The sequence below is a fragment of the Siniperca chuatsi genome, linkage group LG3 (genome assembly GCF_020085105.1).
Source record: "Siniperca chuatsi isolate FFG_IHB_CAS linkage group LG3, ASM2008510v1, whole genome shotgun sequence".
In the NCBI taxonomy this organism is placed as follows: domain Eukaryota; kingdom Metazoa; phylum Chordata; class Actinopteri; order Centrarchiformes; family Sinipercidae; genus Siniperca; species Siniperca chuatsi.
This window is the reverse complement of record NC_058044.1, coordinates 9,092,561-9,114,988: the sequence shown is the minus strand read 5'-3', so window position 1 is coordinate 9,114,988 and position 22,428 is coordinate 9,092,561. Positions and strand designations below refer to the sequence as shown.

At 39.2% G+C, this 22,428-nt stretch overlaps 4 protein-coding genes across 4 annotated transcripts in view; 3 read left to right on the top strand and 1 right to left on the bottom strand.

Annotated features, from left to right (window-relative positions):
- Nucleotides 1–1,317: 1,317 nt before the first annotated feature.
- fgg (fibrinogen gamma chain) lies at nt 1,318–6,912 on the top strand. Its single transcript, XM_044189862.1, has 9 exons — nt 1,318–1,787; nt 1,864–1,911; nt 2,027–2,213; nt 2,516–2,600; nt 3,367–3,497; nt 3,813–3,946; nt 4,557–4,741; nt 5,631–5,908; nt 6,130–6,912. The coding sequence occupies exons 1-9, from the start codon at nt 1,725–1,727 to the stop codon at nt 6,315–6,317; spliced, it is 1,299 nt and encodes a 432-aa protein (XP_044045797.1). The 5' UTR covers nt 1,318–1,724; the 3' UTR covers nt 6,318–6,912.
- A 1,651-nt stretch (nt 6,913–8,563) lies between these two features.
- plrg1 (pleiotropic regulator 1) lies at nt 8,564–15,051 on the top strand. The gene is made up of 15 exons (XM_044189859.1): nt 8,564–8,731; nt 8,927–9,033; nt 10,056–10,192; nt 10,399–10,452; nt 10,568–10,661; nt 10,765–10,855; nt 10,963–11,061; nt 11,203–11,295; nt 12,351–12,500; nt 12,630–12,731; nt 13,452–13,554; nt 13,679–13,787; nt 13,891–14,030; nt 14,144–14,337; nt 14,433–15,051. The coding sequence occupies exons 1-15, from the start codon at nt 8,723–8,725 to the stop codon at nt 14,490–14,492; spliced, it is 1,542 nt and encodes a 513-aa protein (XP_044045794.1). The 5' UTR covers nt 8,564–8,722; the 3' UTR covers nt 14,493–15,051.
- Nucleotides 14,482–16,755, bottom strand: LOC122873304. The gene is made up of 5 exons (XM_044189860.1): nt 16,517–16,755; nt 16,158–16,358; nt 15,670–15,875; nt 15,100–15,240; nt 14,482–14,888 (listed from the first exon to the last, which is right to left on the bottom strand). Exons 1-5 carry the CDS (start codon nt 16,651–16,653, stop codon nt 14,680–14,682), a joined length of 894 nt encoding a protein of 297 aa, XP_044045795.1. The 5' UTR covers nt 16,654–16,755; the 3' UTR covers nt 14,482–14,679.
- A 141-nt stretch (nt 16,756–16,896) lies between these two features.
- The window catches only part of dchs2 (dachsous cadherin-related 2), a 37,905-nt gene continuing 32,373 nt past the window's right edge, over nt 16,897–22,428 (top strand). Inside the window, exon 1 of the mRNA XM_044189858.1 lies at nt 16,897–20,292. Within this exon, the coding sequence (XP_044045793.1) occupies nt 18,562–20,292 (1,731 nt within the window). The 5' untranslated portion in view covers nt 16,897–18,561. The remainder of the gene's footprint in view (nt 20,293–22,428) is intronic.

Sequence of the window (22,428 nt, the reverse complement as noted above, 5' to 3'; positions counted from 1 at the left end):
TAGCTCAGCTGCACATGTGCTTCTTACAGAGTAAGCCTGTGAAAAATGTGCTTTGTTTTCTCAGGAAAAACACACTGAAGCTGATTTTCCTCATTTGTGCCACAAAGGAACAGAGACATATCTACACAGAGCTTTTCAGTGGCGTTAAACTGATTTTATCATAAATACAGTGTACCAATTACGTTTCAGTGTAGGTATAAGTGAGACTTAGCTTAATTTGTTAAAATATTTCTTGTTACACAGATCTCACAGAAAAAGTCATTGCAAACAGTCAAATTTATGTTAATTTCTTTTCTACTTAATTTTGCATGTATGTCTTCTCTTAACCCAAACAATATTACTGTGTTCTGCATGCTAATAAAGTCTTCAATTTGAAGGTGTGCTCACTGATTGTAAAGTATGTATGTTTGGTTTATTGTGGTTCCACTCCCACTAGTGGTTTTATCTGCCAGTGCAGCCAAGTTTCAAATAAGAGGTTAACACCATCCACCAAACAATATTTTTTATAGCTAAACTATCACAAAGTGTTCTGATAAAGCCTTGTTCCAGAGCTCATAATCATATTTTTTATTTAATATATAAATTTGAGTGATATTATGATGCTTAAACAATACCACTTACCACAGGCAAAAAGAGAATCAGTGTTGTTGTCAGTTTATCCCATGGCTGGGTCCGTCTCACTAGTGACACCTTTACTGTTAGCAAATATACAACTATAGCGAGTACTGTTCCTGTGAAAATCTACAATTTGATACACAATAACTTGCACTCTGATTTAGAATCATATATTTGTATGAGAGCCCACTTCGGCCAGGAAAAGGGGAAAAAAACGGATGACTTTTTTAGGAATGATAAAAATAAAAAATACTTAAAATAATGAGATGATAAATCAGAATAATGATATAATAAATCTACGTACAAATTTTGTATGTCAAAATTGTGACTCACCTTGAATATTTTTAATTCTATCATTCCTAATTAGTCATCCTTTTTTCTTTTCCTAGCAAAAATGGGCCTCCATACAAACATACTAGCATAGTCAGCTGTAACTGCCCAAAATGACACATATAAGCATTTTCTACATCTGACGCCCCTATCAAAAGGTCAACTTAGAATCTCATCATATTGACTTACAAATGTAACATGTACAAATGTAAATTTTGATTTACCGTGAGAATTTGTTGGCATGTCTTTATTGACAACACAGTGATGTTAATGTTTTACAGGGACATGTTATAATGACATTGTGTCTGTAAGGAATGACTCATTTGTCTTTGATTTGTATCATATAAATAAACTGTGTTCCAATCCCAGTTTTTAACTGGAATAAGCTGTTTGACTGTCAGTCCAAGTCCAACAGGGGAAAAAATGCCATCACATACTTGATAGAAAAGGAAATGATTTACAAAGCTGAGTCATCATTCTTTTTGATTTGTTTTGTCATCATTACCGGCACTGTGTTCTACACAAATATACAGTTTGTGATATGGCTGTGTTGTGATATCTTAAATACAGCTGTCAATTACAAACCACTGTCAAATCTGAGAAATGACTGCTGTTGGATGTCTGAGTCACAGTTTTTTCCAAACACAGTGAGTGGGATGTTTGCATATGAACCCTTTATCAAACACTGAACTGAGGACCTTGTTCAGATAAATATCCCACAGAGTCGATCATCTCTTCATTCTCCAAGAAGACAAGACCGCACTGGTGGCCAAAGCAACATGGCTCCTTCACTTCTTGCAACAGCAGGAGGACTTCTGTTACTTTTCTCCTTCTCATCAGCAGTAAGTCACTGAATTGAAATTTTTCACTCACGCTTTGAGCACAAAAATCTAAATCGTTTTTGTCTTTTTTGTGTAGCAAATCAGAGGAGACAACCTTGCAACATGCACCCAAAATGACGGCTTCGTAAGTATGCAGTTACAAATAATGAGCTTATATGTTTTTGCAGTGTGGATTGTATATGTATATATCTATGAGTACACTATGATCAGTGTTTTTCACTTGTTCTATCTGTATTCAGGGAAAGTACTGTCCTACTACATGTGGAGTGACTGATTACCTGCTGAGGTATATGCCAGGGGTGAACAAGGATTTGGACAATTTGCAACGGGAACTTGAAACAATTGCCAATTTGACTCAGGGGGCCGAACTAACTGTTGTCTACATGAAAGATTCTGCTACTTCAGCTCAAAAGAGTTCCCCATCAGGTAACTCAATTTGGTGCCATTAAATCTTGTCGTAAGGCCCATCTTTATACAACTGTGTTTGAGTCCCCCTATTAATATGACTAAATCATTTTGTCTGTTACAGTTAAATACGTATTTATCTACTTTAAATTCTACTACTTTAAAGCACTTTTATCAACACTTTTTTAAATGTGTTCTTTGAATTAATTAATTTGACTTGGCTTGACTCAAGCACAAACTGCTGTTAATATATTTACAGTATTATTAAACTGTGGTGAATGTTTTGAAACTGTGTTGATAACATTACTGCCTTTTTATTTCAGACACTTACTTCAAAAAGTCATCTAGTATTCTAGATGATGTTGTCCGATTTGAAAAGACCATCATCACACAGGAACAGCAAATATTGTAAGTTACCATTAGCACTGAAATTATACCATTTGACATGAAACCTTCATACCAAGTGGTGGAAAGTAATTAAGCACATTTACTCAAATGCTGTACTTAAGTACAATTTTAAGCTACTTAAGTATTTGTTACATTATACTTCTACTCCATTTCAGAGGGAAATGTTGTACGTTTAACAATCCAACACATTTATTCAAGAGCTGTAGTTACTAGTTAAATTTTTATCCACAACATATGAACAGCTTATAAATCATGATGTATTGTTACAGATTAAACACAGTATGTGAATTATATAAACTTTGCTCTTTTCTCTGTGAAAGCATCAGTAATAGTAATATAATATTATAATGTTTAATATAGTATATAAAATAACACTCCAAAAAAAGCCACTGCCTACTTTTACCTTTGATAGTTTTGATGTTGGCTTTTACCAGTATTGCTACTTTTGCTTCTCACAGCTGCCCACGCCTTCAGGTCAATGCGCACCATTCCTCCTAGCCCACACAGATAGGACTAGGACTGAACACAGATGAGAAATAGGAACTCAGACTCACTCCTGACATTTAAAAAAGCACTCAAATTTATATTTCACGCATTTTTCCACTTCCATTTGTTTCTTTAAGTTCTATTTAATTTTCTTCTTATTCTTGTCTTATCTGTTTTGTAAAATATCTTTCAGCTTCACTGTTTTCTACTTCTCACTGTGTAAAAAAACTGAGGCATGAATTACTTGGGGTACAACTCATGTCTGTTTCTGTCTTTCCAGTGAACTTCAGAATTTAATTTCGGCCAACGAGAGGAGAATGGCAGACCTGAAACAACTCTCCATTCAGCTGCAACAGAAATGCAGTGAGCCCTGCAAAGACACGGTTGAGATCCAGCCTACCACAGGGACAGGTAAAAAAAAAAACTCAATTCATTGACCCATGGGCCCATTTCACAAGAAGTTTCTCAATCCTGCCTCATCTGAACATTTGCCCTTGTTCGGTGTTTAGTTAGACACTAAAATCAATATGTTGCATCAATGCAAAGTAAACAGATTAAAACTAGATGTCATTTGTTGTGATCTAATTTCAAATAAGTTATCTATAAACTTGATATGATTAAACGAAAGAAATTTGGACACAATTAAGATGAAGTTAAGATTTAAGTATCATTGTGTCATATTTATGTTGAATTTTCCTTTTTCTTCTTCTTCCCTTTTTTCATCAGACTGCCAGGATATTGCAAACAAAGGTGCCACCACCAGTGGCCTTTATTTTGTGAAGCCAGTGAAAGCCACTGAGCAGTTCCTGGTCTATTGTGAGATTGATGGCTTTGGACGCGGCTTCACAGTATTACAGAGGGTATGCTTCACTTTAACCATTAAGGAAAATGGCTCTTCACTGTCTTCATCTTGCACTGGATGAATGGAAGTAGAAATTAATACTCAGAAAAACAGTTTATAATTTGCCAATCCTGAAAGCAAACAACTGATAATACTGATTAGGGACTGTACGAGAATTATTAGGGTGGGATGGGCGGCTGAACCTTATGTTTCAATCTTCAAAAACGGCCTTCCCCAGTGTCTAACATTTTTTAGACCCTCCCTTTGACAGTTAATTTCACCATTTATGTCTGAAAGAGGCAAAGCATAAAAATTGAAGGTAGTGTAGCTACTTTTAAATGTTAATATTTTCATATATGTATATACTGCTGAGGTCTTTTATGTATGAAATCAGAAATCTGACCAATTAATAAATTTGACATGGGACAGTTCACATAAAATATAATGATAGAAATTTAACCTCCCTCCCTCCACTTATAATTTTCATACAATCCCTTAGTGAAGAACTTTTTAAAAGTGGCATTCAAATCTATTGGCATTTGAGAAATGTTTTGTTGACTAACTGCAGAAACAGGAGTCAAAATCTGCCATAAAACATTTTGACACCGATCACTTTTTCGTGTCCACAGAGACGCGATGGAAGCGTGGACTTCAACAAGGACTGGATCCAGTATAAGGAGGGCTTTGGTTATCTCTCACCAGATGACACCACAGAGTTCTGGCTCGGCTTAGAGAAGATGCATCTGCTGACTGCCACTTCGACCATCCCAACAGTGCTGAGGATAGAGCTTGTTGACTGGGAGGGAAACAAAAGGTATGTACACACATACACGATAACAGATTATGAAAGAGGAGAGCAAAGGGACTCACTGATAAGGCAAACGTGACCCTGATGATGAGGTTTCCTTTGAAGAAGAAACAAGACTATGTTGAAACCTGGTGTATGGCAGTGTCCCTGGCACGAGGGTGATGATTATTTTACTAGTAATATGTCTCAAGTATTTTAAAAAGCTGGCCAATTTGTTTTTAAATGTTTCAAAAACAGGAGCTCTTAAAAGTCTACATTTTAGTAAATATTTACTAATATTTACTGCCAGCAGAATCAAATTGTTAAGCAGTTATTCAACCTTCGTTTCATTAATTAATACATTAGTTGTTCCAAATTCTTGACTTCTTTCTTTACAGGGATTGTATAACAGTGATAAAGTATGTCCATGAATACATGTGAGTTTACAATTAATTACAATTCTTCCTCTGGATTGAGGAGCTGTATAGCAGAGTGTGCAGCCATGTTTGGTTCTTGGCGTTCTTCTGGGTAGAACTCGTTGACTACTGGCTTCTTTGCAGAATGTTTTGTTTATACGCCCCCTGGCATTCGGAGAATACTACAACAGATAGCACGTTGAGCATAAACGCCTCTATACGCACTAGGAATTCACACGCCATCTGCGGAGGCCCATGCCACAGTGTCTCGCACAAGCATAACTGAGGACTGTCCGCGCCTATTCATCTCGAAAGAGCAACTGGCAATGGGGAAACTCCAACACTCGACTGATCAATGGTGTAACTTTGTCTCGCAGTCAAAGACAGACTTTCGCGTTTATAGCCCCACTTTGCTGCAGCCTAGGCAAAAAATGACTCATCAGAGGTTACCAAAAACTAACATTAATCAACTATTACTTTCTGTGGCCTCCTTTCTCCAGGTATGCCGACTACACTATGTTCAGAGTTGGACCAGAGATTGACATGTACCGTCTAGCATATGGCTTCTACTTCGGCGGTGATGCTGGAGATGCTTTCGATGGCTTTTCCTTTAGTGATGAGCCAAGTGACAAGTTCTTTACGTCTCACAATGGCATGCAGTTCAGTACCTTCGACAAGGACAATGACAAGTATGAAGGCAACTGTGCTCAGCAGGACGGCTCTGGCTGGTGGATGAACAGATGTCATGCTGCACATTTGAATGGCAAATACTACCAGGGTAAGACCACATGGCTAAAACCAGTGCCCAACCCTTTAATTGGTGTTCATTTGCATGATCGGCGCTGTTTAAGGCCCTATGATGTTGCTTTCATTAACAAATCAGCAACTAGCCCCCATCAGCACAAAGACAAAACTGTTCCAATCATCCAATCATACAGGCTGTATTGGTAAAAAATCATTTGAGGTCCTCTCTAAACTGTTTGTGTTCTCTTCATCTAGGTGGCAGGTACACAGAGAAGGATGCAGGTGAATTTGGATTTGACAACGGCATTATTTGGGTCACATGGCACAACCGCTGGTACTCGCTGAAAGAGACCACCATGAAGATCATTCCCCTCAGTCGCATCACAGCAGGCGGTGGACAGCAGGCTGGGGCGAAACAGTTTGGCGGACTTGGAGATATATAAAAAGTAGACTAATATGCTTGTGGTCTGATTAGGCTGCAGTTAAGGTGTTCAGCACAACAGCACTGAAACCGCCTTAAATGAAATATCATGCCTCCATGGAAAATGTATTGTCGTTCATGTTTTGCTGATCTAACCCAGCAGGATACTGATGTTCACACTTTTCCTTTTCTTCTTCAGCATTGCTTTGAGCACTAAATAAATGTGTTTTCAGAATCAGAATAGAATCAGAAATACTTTATTGATCCCCGAGGGGAAACTCATTCGTTACAGCTGCTCACAATTCCATTTCACTATTTCTTAACCAAATATGGTTTTTCATTACTTCATGATTGGACAGTCTTAGTTTGGACAGAATGGCTGCCAGCCTGGAGACACAATCTACTTAAGTCTATATGGCAAGTAGCTGTTTTGTAAAACAATGTGGAGATGAAAAATAAAATAATCAAAAACACAAAAAAAAATGATTTGTGTCTGAAATGACTGCAAAAAATGTAAATGTTTTGTCATAGAACACCGAGTGACCAGACATATACACTTGTGTGTAATGCAATGCAATAAATACAAAATTTGAAATAAATACCATCTTAAGTGTAAATATTTTGTCCGCTTCATTTGCTTATGCTGTCTAATATAATCAACACCACTGTAACACAGTGTCGATAATCATTAAAATGATTAAAGTTTGTTGCATTTATAACAGAACCTATGATTTGGATTACATTACGATCTACAGGGGTTTCTAGCTTTCTGATCACACAATTAAATTTTCAGGACACTAGGTCATATTCTAGGTAATACATACGCACACAAGCATTGGGAAATAGCAGTGTATTTGCTTTATATTAAAATGAACTGCTTTTTGATTAATGAGTGATCTGGCTAAACAGAGGACCTTTTAAACAAATTAAATGCCAGGTTTAAAAGAAGACTGGCTAAAATCAATTTGCTTTATAAGCAACAAAACACAATCCATCTCAAGCCTATTCTCTCCATAAAATTAATAATTGAAAAATATTGACCAGGGCAGTGATCCTCAAAGCACTTCTAACAGGCACTTTAAAACATTCCAGTATGAATTTAAGAAGCATGTAATTAAGTTATTTAAACTAAAGTACTGTCCATAGAGTCTCTTCATTACCTGTAGTTGGTTTGAAAAAAAGAAAGAAACAAAGTTTCAACTTAATGTATTGTTCTGCATGCCTTAATCTTCAGACAAACATTTTTTAAGCATTGACTTTAATTTATTTGTACAACAAATGACCAATATAATGAGGATTGTTTTTTTTTATTTTCCTCACTAAAACCTCAAGGTTAAACTTTATAACTCAGTTTAGGCAGGTTATGTACATTAAATAAACTCGCCCCATGCTTACTTTTCCTGAACCCAGAATAACTAATTCAGTTGGAATAATACCTTCAAAGACTAACTGCAGGGATTATATGGTTAAATTTTTAGTATCACACAGTACGCCTAAACCCCTTTGTGACCGTACTATTGTGGCCGAGTTCTTATCAGAGTGTCACAGTTGCCATGTTTATTTTGATCCACATTTGGACAGTTTATCTACTTTGCAATGTGTACTGGTAGTACTTGTCCTCATGCCTCATCACACTCACCTCGATAACCACACAGAGTCCAGATTCCATCTGGTTCGTGGTAGATGGTTGTACCAAATGGCAAATGCCTTTGTATGGCCTAATAGGGGTTAGCTGTTCAAAAGGCCGATAAACAGCCCCCCTCACTCCCTAAAGTCAGTAGGTGTTTTGGAGGTTGGTCTCACAATGATTACAGTAAAACTTGCAAGGAGAATTTTGGTCCTAAACAGGACAGCTATAGTCCTACTATGTCACAACATACGCTTTGCACCAACTAGGTAAAATTCTTTGCCATTGAAGGATTGGATAACCATTAATGAATGTATTCTGTTAGGCAAACATGGCCTGGTACAAGAGGCAGGAAAACCAAACTTTGGCCTGTGCTCACTGCAAGTTACATTAATTCAAATTACATTCACTGTATCAATACTGACAATAATTATAAGTGAAAATTCAAAATGTTGATATTTCTGAAATACATTATCTTGTGCAAAAGTAGAAAAGAAAGTTTGTGGAAGGGATCGTTTGTTTTGTTTTGTTTTTTTGTTGTTGTTTTTTATTTTTGTTTTTTTTTTGATTTTGGTTTTTGCAGAATTGCATTGGCTTACGCTTCCCGACCGGTAGGTGGCGCTGACAAACTACTAGCTAACTGCTGTTGGTATTGTTTACTTCCGGGTCGTATGGTTGTCGGTTTGTGGCGATGGTCATATCTTCAGGATTGTGATATATTTTTGAGTGCGACCAAGCTATAATAGTTGAAAAAGTATTTTCTTCAACGGTGGTGTTTTATCCGTGTTTATATCACCAGGATGACTGAGGTAAGCCGAGGTTTGATGTATTTTCGTGGCTTTTTCTTTGCTCCCGCTCCGGCGCTAGCTACCGGCTAACTGCTGGACCGCGTTACGTTTAAGAAACGATTTCTTGTTTGTATAACTTATATGCAAGGGTAGAGTACTTGCCGTCTTTGTATTGGTTAAATATAAACATTTTAAGATAACTATTTTCTTCTACAGGATGTCCAGAAGCACTCAGTCCACACTCTGGTCTTCAGATCTCTCAAAAGGACGCATGATATGTTTGTGTCCGACCATGCGAAGTCCATAGCACTGGATGACGAAAGGTAATTCTGGCAACTTACATTAATATCCTGTTACAGAACTGTTTGAAGTGTATTTCCTTTGTTTTTACATGTACAGTAAATGATTCAGAAATCTTAATCTGGGTTTAAAACTATCCTTGGTCTCCAATGTTAGTCTGGTCCAGCTTTGACTAGTTTAAGTGCTGTAGATTAGACTGTGTGGTCAGTACAGAGAAAAAGAACTGTGAAATTGCCCTTATTTTTGTTGTCATGATTATGATAAATGTCTCACAAATCTTTAGGCTAAACAAAATTATGTGTAGTAGCTGAAAATTCTAAGTTGTGTAACGTTAACAAGAGAGAATGGGCAGAGAATAGGTAGGCAGCTCTTTATTTATCCCCCAGGGGAAATTTCAGTTAAAGAAATGTTTTCCTTAACTTTTCCCTAAACTTCAGAAGCCCTCTTCAGTCTTCTATGGACCTTAATGTTTGTTTATGTTTGTTTGTTTATGACATTTAAGACCAAATAATGTGACTTTGTAACTGCTTGCAAGGCAACTAGCTGAAAAGAGTCACTTAAACTTAAAACTGAGCAATATCCTTAAAATGCATTGTTATTGTATTAACAGGAATATTTTTACAATATTAATATGTCTATCATTATATGACAAATATTTTACATGTAAAATTTAGGGGCCAATATAATGAAATATATCATGAGACTGCTGTATGATGAATGATGATGATGAAGAAGTACAGTGATTTGGCAGGTATTTCATTCACTGGACTAACCAAAAACAAATCAGTTGATTTTTTTTTATATATATATCAGTATTGTGATATAAAGTTACATGTACCATGAGAGAAGATTTTATCCATATTGCCCACCTAACTGATGTTCAAAGCAATGAACCGTGTATTGTATTCATTATATCAGACAAAACTAATTTTTTGGCTAGTAAATTGATAACACGACAGAATCATATCATCACTATATGAGTAGAGTGAGCACATAAGTGATTTTGAAGGAGAAGATGATGCATCATTGTCTCCTGTATTTGCAGCTTCAAGTTAAAAATGAGTGTGAAAGTTAAAGCGGAGTATGGTGCAGTTTTACACATGCCTGTCCTGAAGGAAGGGAAAGACAGAGTCTCACTCCTTCCTGGCAGCATGCAAGGCCACCAGAGCTACCCACAGCCAGGTGAGGATGAAACAAACACTGCATGTTACCCTCAGTATGATAATAGTCGATTAATAGAAAATCTGGAGAAAAAAATCCATCGAGAAATGTTTGTATTTAAAAATGTTTTGTCATTTATTTCGACTAATTTAAAGATAATTTCCTTGTTGTTTTCCTGAACATTGATGCTCTAAAACTTGCTCATTTATTTCCCCAATGTCTTTCAGGGGATGACCCAGAATACCTGATCACCGGGACACATGCTTATCCCTCTGGACCTGGTAACTACTATGCTATTAATTTAACCAAGCGGCATGCTTGTAATTGTTCTGAGCCCATTCATAGACCTGCATCAGCATTATTCTAGTGTTTATACCAGTATTTTTCATTCAAAAGGCGTAGTCTTGACTGCTGACACAAAGATGCACAGGAATCCAAGTGAGGGAGGAGTCCACTCCATGGCGCTGGCTTTGCCCCCCTCCCAAGCCAGGTAAACCTTTTTTTCACCCTCCACAGTGTGTAAGTTTAGTAAGTTATTGGATTTTGATAGAATAGAATATATAAACAATATTCACGTTGATGTTGAATTTCAGGCAGGACGCGAGCCGCACCGCAGCCAGTGTTGGTGACATCCATCGACACGCAGGAGGAGCAGAGAGATCTCACCCTCAGTCGACTGCTGTGGTAGGTCACAGTGTAGTTACACATTCACTTGATGTGATATCTTGTATATCCTTGTTGTAAAATCCCTGAAAACAGTTCAGAGCTGATAATGAATGCATTTATTTTAGTCGCTCATGGAGGGAGGCGGCACCAGGACTTCTTCACTCATGAGGAAAGCACCAACCATGCCTAAACCCCAGTGGCATCCACCATGGAAGCTGTTTCGGGTAACTACAAATCATTTTAACTTTTCCAATTTATGCTGTATTTTCCTTTATTTGTAGATATACTTGACACACTGATGCCAAAGTGAGGCCTGCATTTGAGATGTGTCCTTATTTTTAACAGTAGTATGTTTTATCTGATAGGTCATCAGTGGTCACCTTGGCTGGGTGAGGTCCATCGCTGTGGAGCCTGGGAATCAGTGGTTTGTCACAGGATCTGCTGATAGAACTATTAAGGTGAGTGAAGCTGAAAATAACAATAATTTCCCCTGTTGGTTATTTCTGGAAAGACAAAAAAAAATTTCTGACACAGAAATCGAGGTGCTTGTGAGGTGGGGGTTAGAAAGCACATATTGTTTGATGGCCACAGCAGTGGGGTCACAAACAAAAGGAAATGCAGCACGTTTCAGAATTCTATTCTTTCCAAAAAAGGGCTTCAGGCAGAAAGGTAAACAATATATACTGTATTATCAAAATTTCTGATGATGAAGTGCAAGGTGTTTGGTTTCAATGTTTATGATAACATGGATCTATAATTAACATTTGATATTAAGTGAAATTAAATGTGTGAGAGGCATCATTATACAATCTGGCTTCAATTCACCACCTCGCCATCTGCGTCGGCAATTTCCCCTCTCTCCAAAATGTGCGCACGCATGGGTCAGTGTTTGCTTACAGGTGCGCAAGTTCTGGATGAAGTTTGTTTTTATAGATCACAACTTTGCGTGGGAAGTGGCGTACGCCTCTTTCAGGCCCAATTTTGTGCATATGCAACGGTTATAAATGAGACCCCAGAGCTTTCAACTGCATTCTATGGTCTTCATCAGCAAATTGAAGTTGTTTCAGTTGTCATGCAGTCGTCTCAGTTTTGTCACATGATGACAACTGAGATGACTTTAACTAGATGATTAAGACTGTGATGCGGTTGAAAGAGAAAATTACGTATCAAGTCTGAGCAGCTTTAAAATGTCCCCTCATCTACCCTGGTAAATTATTTCTAATCTCTATAATCACCTGTCATATTGATCTCTTTCTGCTTTCATTTAATCCATTGTATTTTAAGTAGATTCATGAATGCCAGAATGGTTGATAGCAGCATTAATACACTCTGCTGTTAACAGCCACATATACATTTTCTTTTTGACCCACAAGCAATATAAATATAGCACTTTTTTCATATCTACAGCTGCAGCTTTTATGATAACGTCCCTCCTGCCACCTCAAGATGGCACTGTTTCTGGAAATGTTCTGTAATGCTCATAATATGACTTGAAGGCTGTTTGTCGTGACAGATCTGGGACCTGGCCAGTGGGAAACTGAAACTCTCCTTGACTGGACACATCAGTACAGTGCGTGGTGTGGCGGTCAGCACTCGCAGCCCCTACCTGTTCTCCTGTGGCGAAGACAAGCAAGTCAAGTGTTGGGATCTGGAGTACAACAAGGTATGACATTGTAATGAGAGGGATGTTAATGATGGAGTTACCTTATGTAACTTAAAAGACAATGAAAAGACATTTCAGTTGATTTATGGTATTTCTATATTCTCTTGACAATGTCAATCCGTGTATTAGGTCATCAGGCACTACCACGGACACCTTAGTGCTGTGTATGATTTAGACCTACATCCAACTATTGACGTGCTGGTGACGTGCAGCAGAGATGCCACAGCAAGGGTAAGCTCATACTTTGCATGTTCGCTATTGAATGTATGAATTTTAACGTTCAAATGACATGATTTAACTTTACAGGTTCAGTTTATGTTTTAAGAAAGGCTTCTCAACTTCACTTCTTTCACGTCACTGTTGCATTTTTATAGCTTTATTCATTTACATCCCCTGCACTATCACAAGTGAACCAAAGCATGTAAACAAAAGTCACATGGGTTTGAAAATGACCTGCTGCTAGACGGAGTTTTAAAAACTTAAATAATTTGAGATTCAGGCACCCGGGCTCCAATTTCTGAATTTTTTGCTAAGCATCATTTCTGGTCTGCGCCTGGCCAGGATTTATCATTCTATTGTTTGCGTTCATTGTTTCCCAAGCATGAATAAATTCTGGCTGTCAAATGTCTGCATCTCTCACCTTATACCTATACAGCCCTTATTGAACAATAGTTAAATAATGAACAACATATTCATTCTGCCCTGAATTAAAGAGAACGCTTCATTTTCTCTTTGTCTTGGTGTAGTTTTCTGTGGTGTGCGCCCAAGTTCAAATAGCATTCATCTCTTCCACTTAAAGAAGGCTGAAGGAGGAAAAGTGTCAGAATGGAAAAGTGTCGCCTTTCATCAGGCGACTGTAGTTGAATATGATTTGAAAATGATGTGTGAGTAATAAAGGCTTCTGCAGGATTCATTAATTATAGTAATTGGATTTCTTCTCTGCCCATGCAGGTGTGGGACATCAGGACAAAAGCTAACGTGCACACGCTAACCGGCCACACCAACACTGTTGCCACAGTGAGATGTCAGGCTGCAGAACCACAAATCATCACTGGTAAATACCACTATCTAAGAATACCAAACAAATTATTCTGTATCATCATTTAGTGTTAAAGTTGTAGCTGTTTGGTTTGCCTTTAACTATTAATGTCAGCTGACAACTGATTAACTTCTTGCAGGCAGCCACGATTCAACCATCAGGCTGTGGGATTTGATTGCTGGAAAAACCAGAGCAACTCTGACAAACCACAAGAAATCTGTCCGAAGTGTTGTGCTGCACCCCAGACAGTGAGTTACCTAAGTTAGCAAACCCCAACATATATTGCCTGATTAGTTAGTGTAGTGCTGAAACATGTTGTCATGTTGTCATCTTGTTTCCTGTGTTTTACAGATACACGTTTGCCTCTGGTTCTGCTGATAACATCAAGCAGTGGATGTTCCCAGATGGCAACTTCATCCAGAACTTGTCAGGCCACAACGCCATTATCAACACTCTTGCTGTTAACTCTGATGGCGTGTTGGTGTCTGGAGGTATTCATAACTAGCTACACTGTCACTTTCTTCCTAAACTGCTTGTTTTGTCCACAGAAAATGTTTAACTTTTAATTCTTAATAACAGGGTAGCATTTTTGTTCTCTCTGTAGCCGACAATGGAACCATCCACATGTGGGACTGGAGGACAGGCTACAACTTCCAGCGGATTCATGCAGCTGTGCAGCCTGGATCTCTGGACAGCGAGTCGGGCATCTTTGCTTGCATGTTCGACCACTCGGAAAGCAGACTGATCACCGCAGAGGCCGACAAGACCATTAAAGTATACAGAGAGGACGACACTGCCGTAAGTTATACTGTTATATTTAAAGTCAGTTTAGATTTTAGCGTTAGTTCCCAGGCAGCGGATAGATCATGTGACAGCTGTTTTCTTTCTTGCAGACGGAAGAAAGCCATCCAATCAACTGGAAACCAGAAATCCTCAAGAGAAAAAGATTCTAATTATTTTTTATTTGTTCCTCTTGTCACAGAAACAATGTTTAATTTTGTATTTCTACCAAACCTCCTGTTGTAGATACACCCATCAAGTTTTTCTTGATACTACTTTTTCATTAGGCAACCTTCTTCATGGCTAATGTATCTTTGACAGAAGCGACCACATCCTGAAATGAAGTTAAATCGTCCCGTTTTATTCTAAAAACCATTTGCAGTCTTCATTGTATGATGTTAGTCCAATTAAGTGGCCATTTTGGACTGCCAGGAACTTCCCCGAGTGTTTGTTCTTGATGATGATGGCTCTCTGATAGCTCTGGTCTGTCTGATCCACCAACATCAGCCACTCTCCAGACACCGACGGACTGGCCTCAGAGTGGACCTGGTTCCTGTTGGGGTCAAACCCTGCAGAGGGATAGACTGTGTGTTGAAAACTTGTTCGGGAGGGGGGATTGTAGTGACTCATCATAATTGCCAGTTGTACAGACACGCAAACAAACATTGCCCTTTTTTCTGGCTTAAAATGTGAGGTTTATTTTGCTCCATTTAATAAAGACCACATTTTTCACATGCTTGCTGTTTCTTTTCTTCAGTAAAGGTCAGTTTCTGTACTTACCGAGGTATCTGTTGGAGACAACGTTCCTGTAGTATTTACAGCCGTTACCCTTAATCTCCTCCCAGTAACAATTATCTCCAGGTGTCTCATCGAGCTCCACTGTGCTTGTGGTGTCACCAGTTGGGTGGGTTAGCTGCTCACCTGTCAAATCACGTCACGACACAAGAGGATGCATCACATACACAAATTTTAATAGAAGTCTGCATTGTTAACCATGCAGTTAAGTCTCAGATTGCTATTCAGATTAAAGGATTCACCCCAGTTACAAAAAGTACATTTTATGGCCTACCTCAAGTGGTATCTAGCCATGCGTTTAGAAAAAGACAGCAACATTTTCACAATTGGATTATTCAACATCAGTGTGAACAGTTGTTATAGGAACTACTTTTGAATAGTCCACATGAAAACTGTTAAATACACATCCTAGGGATGGCAGTGTTGGTTGGTTGGTCCACCACTTCAGTCCAGACTGAAATATCTCAACAACCACTGGATTTCCATGACTTTGTACAGACATTCATGGTCCCCAGAGGAACAGTTTTTTGTTTAGTGTTTTACATCCATGTCTACCTGACTCAAGGATGTAGAGTTTTGAGAGAGCATGGCGAAACCCTCGGCCTGGTTTCTTCTTCATGCGGGGATTTGATGGTTCTGGGTGATCCACCACCTCACTAGGAGGTTCTTCAACTGCCAGGAGGTGACCGGCATTAAACATGATCTCCTCCTTCAGAGACCTGAGACACATCTCAAAGTACTCGTCATCCTTTTCTGCATTTCTGAAAGACACCATTGGCAGTAGACGTAAAATATCTGAGAGATGTTTAATCAGTGTTACGTGCATCACTATAATCCAGTCTCTAAAATACACTTCATTTGGCCAAGACATTCTCTTTCTCAGTGAAAATGAAATACTGAGATTGTTACATGAAATTTAAGCACAAATGTCTGACTGATGGGATACACTCATTGCACCAAAATATATTTTCATCCATGTAACCTTTTGAGAGGATGAATTGGTTTAAAAATGTGTCACCTTCCTCTTTGAAAGGCCTCCTCACCTGAAGTCCACCCACAGCAGGCCCGCAGTGATCAGTCCCAGCCACTCACTGGCCTCCCAGTTGTTGGCCAGCATGACCGGAACGATGATGACCTCCCTGGTGTCTGCATAGTTGAGCTCTTTCTTACAGCTGCGGGACGCCTGGTAAGCTGGAGTCATGAATGGACAAATCACCACAGCCTCCTCCACACCTGCAGCCATCCTGAAAACACACAAACACACACAGCTTTTGCTTAAAGAGACCAAATGAATTCTAATTTATCAAACTCCAACTTGTAGAAGCATATGTCATACATTAATTTGTTTATAATTTATTGATTTATATTCTTTGATTATGATATAGGTTTCCTCTGTACTCACGCATCGTTTATGTTCCCCTTCACCCTTCCTTCGATATCCATCCACACTGGCAGACCATCATCTTTGAGGTGGTTGTATATCTTTTTCACAAGAGCCTGGTCATCCCACTGGTAGGAGAGCATAATATGAGCTGGCATTTTCCTTCTTTTTCACTAAAATCTGTGAGAAAAAAGCTTCTGTGGTGGAGTTAACAGTTGCTGAAGAAAGTGACCGCTACAAAGGGAGACTCAGTAGCTATGCAGCTTGTTTACTCAGGTATACAGCTCAGGTTACATCTGTTGCTTGGTTACAGTGCTTGCAAGCACTGATGGGAGGATGTATGATGGCTACTGGGCCCTGCGGGACCAAAGAAGGTTGCACTGGGATACTCAAGGTGCTAAAGAGCTATGTGACCAAAGAATGAATGTAAAATGGAAGGCCTGGAAATGTACTGGAAAGGTTATTAATTGATATGGATTACAGGTGTAATTTTTGTGGTCAGTTCAGTCAATTATTTTACTTGGAAATTAAATGAACAAAGAAAAAAGGTCACATTTCAAGCCATTTCTTTGTCAGTTTTGTATCATTCAGTTGAATAAATTTGGGATTTGATGGGGTGATGGACACCTAGCGTTTTTTAAAATGTTATAGACTAAAAGCTTAATTGAAAAATCAATCAATAATAAAAATTAATCAGTCAAAGCCCTTGTTGAGTTATTAAGAACAGTAAGACATTTAATCCTAAGGATTAAAATATGCGAATTATACCATTATGAAAACTAATTAAGAGTATGTAATGTGCTAAACATCAGAACTTATGACATTTCAGTTCAGTTCTCTCAAGTTCTTTTGACTGCTGAAGGATTGAGGTTACACTTTGTAAATTCCTTGTGTACAGTATATTTCTATTTTTAAATTATATTTGTATGCTGTTATGCCTTCCATGTCATCATTTGTAAACCTGAAAAAAAGTTTGTAATGCATAGAGATTTGTAGTAGAGTCTAAATAACATGTGTGTACTAATTATAGCAACAGAATATGAGATAAAAGGAGTGCTTTTAACAGCTGAAAGCAGGGACAGAAATCATAACTTAAAAGTGTGTGTGCATGTAAAACTTCAGTGTCACACACTGAAGGTTTTGTCTAACATGCACACATTTTATTTAGACAACCTAATTTTTAAGAATACAAATCTCATCTATACATTCACAAAGTTTTTTCACAGGTTTACAAAGGGTGATAGACAACTTACTTGTCAAATTACTTCTTTTCAGACGCTTAAAACGCTTATTTGAGACAACAAGTGGCCAGATAAACTTGATTGAACTCAAATTTGGCTTGTTTGACTGTTGGGGGAAGTGTTACAGTAAAAAGTTCCACTGTGCAGTGCCTGCAGTTCTTATTTTTACCAGTAGAGGGACCCCAATGTCCCTCTTTTTCCTTCTATATGTGCTTTTGCCAAACTGAACCTCATTAAATCGCTTATAACTGATTTATTCTAACCATTTCACCAAAATCAGGCGTGCAAAATAGCAGATTGTTTTAGCTAAACGTTCTCACTACAGTTCAGTCCACACGAGGTTTATCTTTATTTCCTCTACTTTCCTGTACACTTTCTGATCTTCAACAGGTCAAACACACTGCCACCTGTCAGCACGCGTCACTGTAGGCGGCCTAATCTCTCGGCCTAATTAAATCTGAAGCAATCAGGGCCACAGATGGAGCCGATCAGCGTGGGCCGCCTGCCAGGAGGTGTGTTCAATGCGCACAGTTGGTGCTCTGTGGCCACTCAGTGCCGTAATGTGTGAAGAAGCCCAGGGGATTTGTGTTACTAGATGTGTGGATTTCTACGCTCCAAAATCACGCAACAAGCTGATATATATAATATTGTGATGGAGAATGACTGCTGGCTGTTTTCCTGCGCGCAAAAATGCACTGTGCGTTTACCTGTTTTGGTTTGGAGAAGCGATCTAAAATATGATTTAAGAGTTTGACTTTGACACGGAAATATGTAGCCTAACTTCGACTCACAAACCAAGAGCTCAAAGCCATATGTAAGGGAGGAATGGGTAGCAAAAATGCCGCAACTTCGCTCCTTTGGACGCTCGTCCTGTCGCTGCTTTGCGCACAGTCGCTGGGGCAGGTGTTCAACCTGACGCTGTCTGTTAAAGAGGGTTTGCCTGCCAAAACCATCGTTGGAGATCTGGGAGCGGGGTTAAGCAGGCCGAGCACTGGATTCTTCATCTCAGAGAGTACAGACTCATATGTGTTTAGAGACTTGGAAATAGACGCAGACACGGGGATCATCTCCACTGCCGTGATCTTGGACAGAGAAAGCAGAGATAAGTATGAATTTGTGGCAGCCACTCTTACAGGTGAGATGATAAAAGTGAAACTAGAGGTGAAAGATGTGAACGACCACTCACCTGGGTTTCCCTCAGAGGTGGCTGACTTGGAAATATCAGAATTGAGCCCCCCAGGGAGTCAATTTCAGCTTGAAGGTGCTAAAGATGAGGATGAGGGTGAGTTTGGTACCCAGGGATACAGGATCGCAGAGAGAGAGATGGGTGAGTTATTCCACCTAGAGTATCGCAGTGGATCTGAGCACCACCCGAGCCTGGATCTTATCCTTACAAGCAAACTAGACCGAGAAACACAGGACTTCTACTCCTTCACTATTGAGGCCTTCGATGGTGGCATCCCAGCCAGGACGGGGACTCTGCAGGTGAACATCCACGTCCTGGATGAGAACGACAACCCTCCTGTGCTCAACCAGACTGAATATCACGCCTCGCTGCCTGAGAATGCTCCGGTGATGACTGCTGTGTGTCAGGTGCACGCCACCGACCTCGACCTGGGCGACAATGGCAGAATCACTTATGAGATCAACAGGCGGCAGAGTGACCCAAATGAGATTTTCTCCATCAACGAAACCAGTGGGGTGGTGTATCTCAACAAGCCACTTGATTATGAGACTCAGGCTTTTCATGAGTTGATCATCAGCGCGAGAGATAACGGGGCTCAGCCTGAGTACAGCAGCACTTTTGTGGGCGTGAAGGTGCTTAATATCAACGATAATAGTCCCACCATCAGTGTGCTGTTTCTCAGTGAGATGGGAGATGCAGTGGTGTCAGAGGCAGCAGCGATTGGGGACTACATTGCCCGGATTTCAGTGTCGGACCCCGACTTTGAGGAGGAGAGGGTCACTGTCACGCTTGAGGGGGGTGATGGGAAGTTCACCCTGAAGCAGACAGATGATTTTCTGTATGCTTTGTGTGTCAATGCAGAGCTAGACAGGGAAGAAAAGGATCTGTACGAGTTGAAGGTGCAAGCATCAGATTTTGGGAGCCCACCCCTGAGCGATGAGATGGTCTTCCTCCTGAGGGTGGCTGACACCAATGATTGCCACCCAGTTTTTGAGAAGGATGTATACATCGTGAGCATTGCCGAGGACGCTCCTCTGGGGAGTTCCCTCATCCAGATGCAGGCCCGAGACGCAGATGATGGAGTCAACTCGGATGTCAGATACTCCATCCTCAAGTCCAACCAGGACAGCCTGATTAGCATCGACCCAGAGTCAGGCCTGGTCACAACAGCTGCAGTTCTGGACAGAGAGACACAGATGGAGGTTTGGTTCCTGGTGGTGGCAGTTGATGGAGGGGAACCAGCTCTGTCATCCACAGCTACAGTCACTGTGCTGGTGGAGGATGTCAATGACAACGAGCCTGTGTTCCAGCAGCAGCTGTACAACGCGTCCATACCAGAGCACAGTGACGTTGGGAGCTGCTTTTTACAAGTATGTTGGAGAATATTTAGCTTAAAGGGTCTGTTTACTCAAATTACAAAAAAATCAAATTTCCCACCCTTAGGTGTATCTTGCCATGCAAATAATTTTGTTTAATTGTCCAGCTTTTGAGATATCCATCCCTGAAATCTTTGCCTTTACCCCAGTACACTTTTCAAGTTTTTAGGGGGCATTGTTATGCCTTCATTAGAAAGTACTGTATGTAGAGCTGACAGGAAATGCAACCAAGGTAACCAGCCAGATTTCGAACTGGGGACACTGGAATTACATGGTCAGCTTCTTAAACTCTCCGTCCCTGATGCCCCACACCCAATAAAATTTAAGTGATCAGAATTTGTCTTTCCAGAAACACTGTCCTGCACACTGTAAGCAGTTTTAAATGTTTTTAAATGTAATTTTTCTTATTTTTTATTTTTCATTTTTTAGTCGATTAATCGATTAGTCGATTGACAGAAAATTCATCTGCAACAATTTTGATAATTAATGATTAATGATAATTACTTCAGTCATTTTTCAAACAAAAATGCCAAATATTCACCAGCTCCCACTCTTCCATTATGATCGGTTTTACGTCATTGTAAAGTGAATATCTTTGTGTTTTGGATTGTTGGTCCAACGAGACAAAACACACAATTTGAAGATGTCATCTTGAGCTCTGAGAAATTGAAATGTCAATTTTGTTTTACATTTTGTACACTAATCAATTATTCAAGGATATAATCAGCAGATTAATCAGTAATGAAAATAATCATTAGTTGCAACCCTAACTGAAACCACAGCTATCTGCATGGAAGGACACCACAGTTAAGTATGTTATAATGTTAATGTGTTTCTTGTAATTTGGTGAATGGACCATTTAAATTATTTTAGTTTATCTGTGTAGATTTGTCTTATTGTTCCTGACAAGTGCAATGTTAAGTTGAACTTAAGGCACCCTCTACAACAGTGGTTCACAACCTGGGGGTCGTGACCCCTCCAGGGGTCATGAGACAATTAACAAAATAGGAAACAAGAAAAACCTAGTTCTGCTTCACAAAATCACATTTCTTGTTTTTGTACATGCAGAAGAATAAATCTTCATTAAAATGGAGTTGCCTCACTTGTCAAGACTGGATGACCAGTCTTCATCCCATCCTGTTCAGGCCTATAAACCACATGAAATGAAGGACTTAACTCAGAAGAGACAAGGGTTGTTTAGACAAACAAGAGGTGTTATGCTAGTTTACGTCAGCACAGATACTAGAAATAGAAGTCTGTAAGCTTTTTTCTTGTGGAATGCTTCTAAAAAATATTAAAATTAAACAATCTGAGAAGTGAAAATCGCTCATGCATATTATGCAGTTTTTTGACAAGGGCACAAGCAGACTGATTTATTTTAAGGGGCCTAATGGCAAAAATCTTAAACTTGACAACTGTCTGTTATATATCAGCTAGTTTGGTTGCAGTGATTTGGGTGCAAACCAGACCAGTTCAAGTCTCCAGTGTGAACATTCAACATTGTGTGCTCTCTCTTGCTGTCTCTTTCTTACGTCGCATAAGACAAAAGTAGCCTTCAGTCTACATGCACAAAGACATCAGTGTTCCTCCTAAACACACACAACAGTACACCCTTTCCAGTTGAGCACTGTGGCTTTGATATGACAGATGTGATGCCTGGTACCACACTCCTGCAGCCTGGCACAAAGTGAAGCCCATTACAAAAGAAGCCTTAATTACCAATGCATTTTCTGTAAACATAAGGGATATCTTAACTATATTATAGTGTATTATGTTTTGATTTGCTTAGTACTTCTATTCCTTCTATTCTCAGTTAAATTAAATTTTATTTATATAGCGCCAATTCATAACAGAAGTTATCTCATTGCACTTTTCCTATAGAGCAGGTCTAGACCATACTCTTTATAATAGTCAAGTGTGCATTGACGTGATAGTGAGCAGCTGTAACGAGAGAGTTTTTTTGAGAGGTGAAAAGTAAAAGCAACTAGGGCTGCTTTCATAATCGATTCATTTGTTGATTTATTTTCAGATTAAGCATTTAGTCTATGAAATGTCAAACAATTGTGACAAATCCCCATCACAATTTCCCAGAGCTCAAGGTGATGTTGTCAACTTGCTTTTGACAATTTA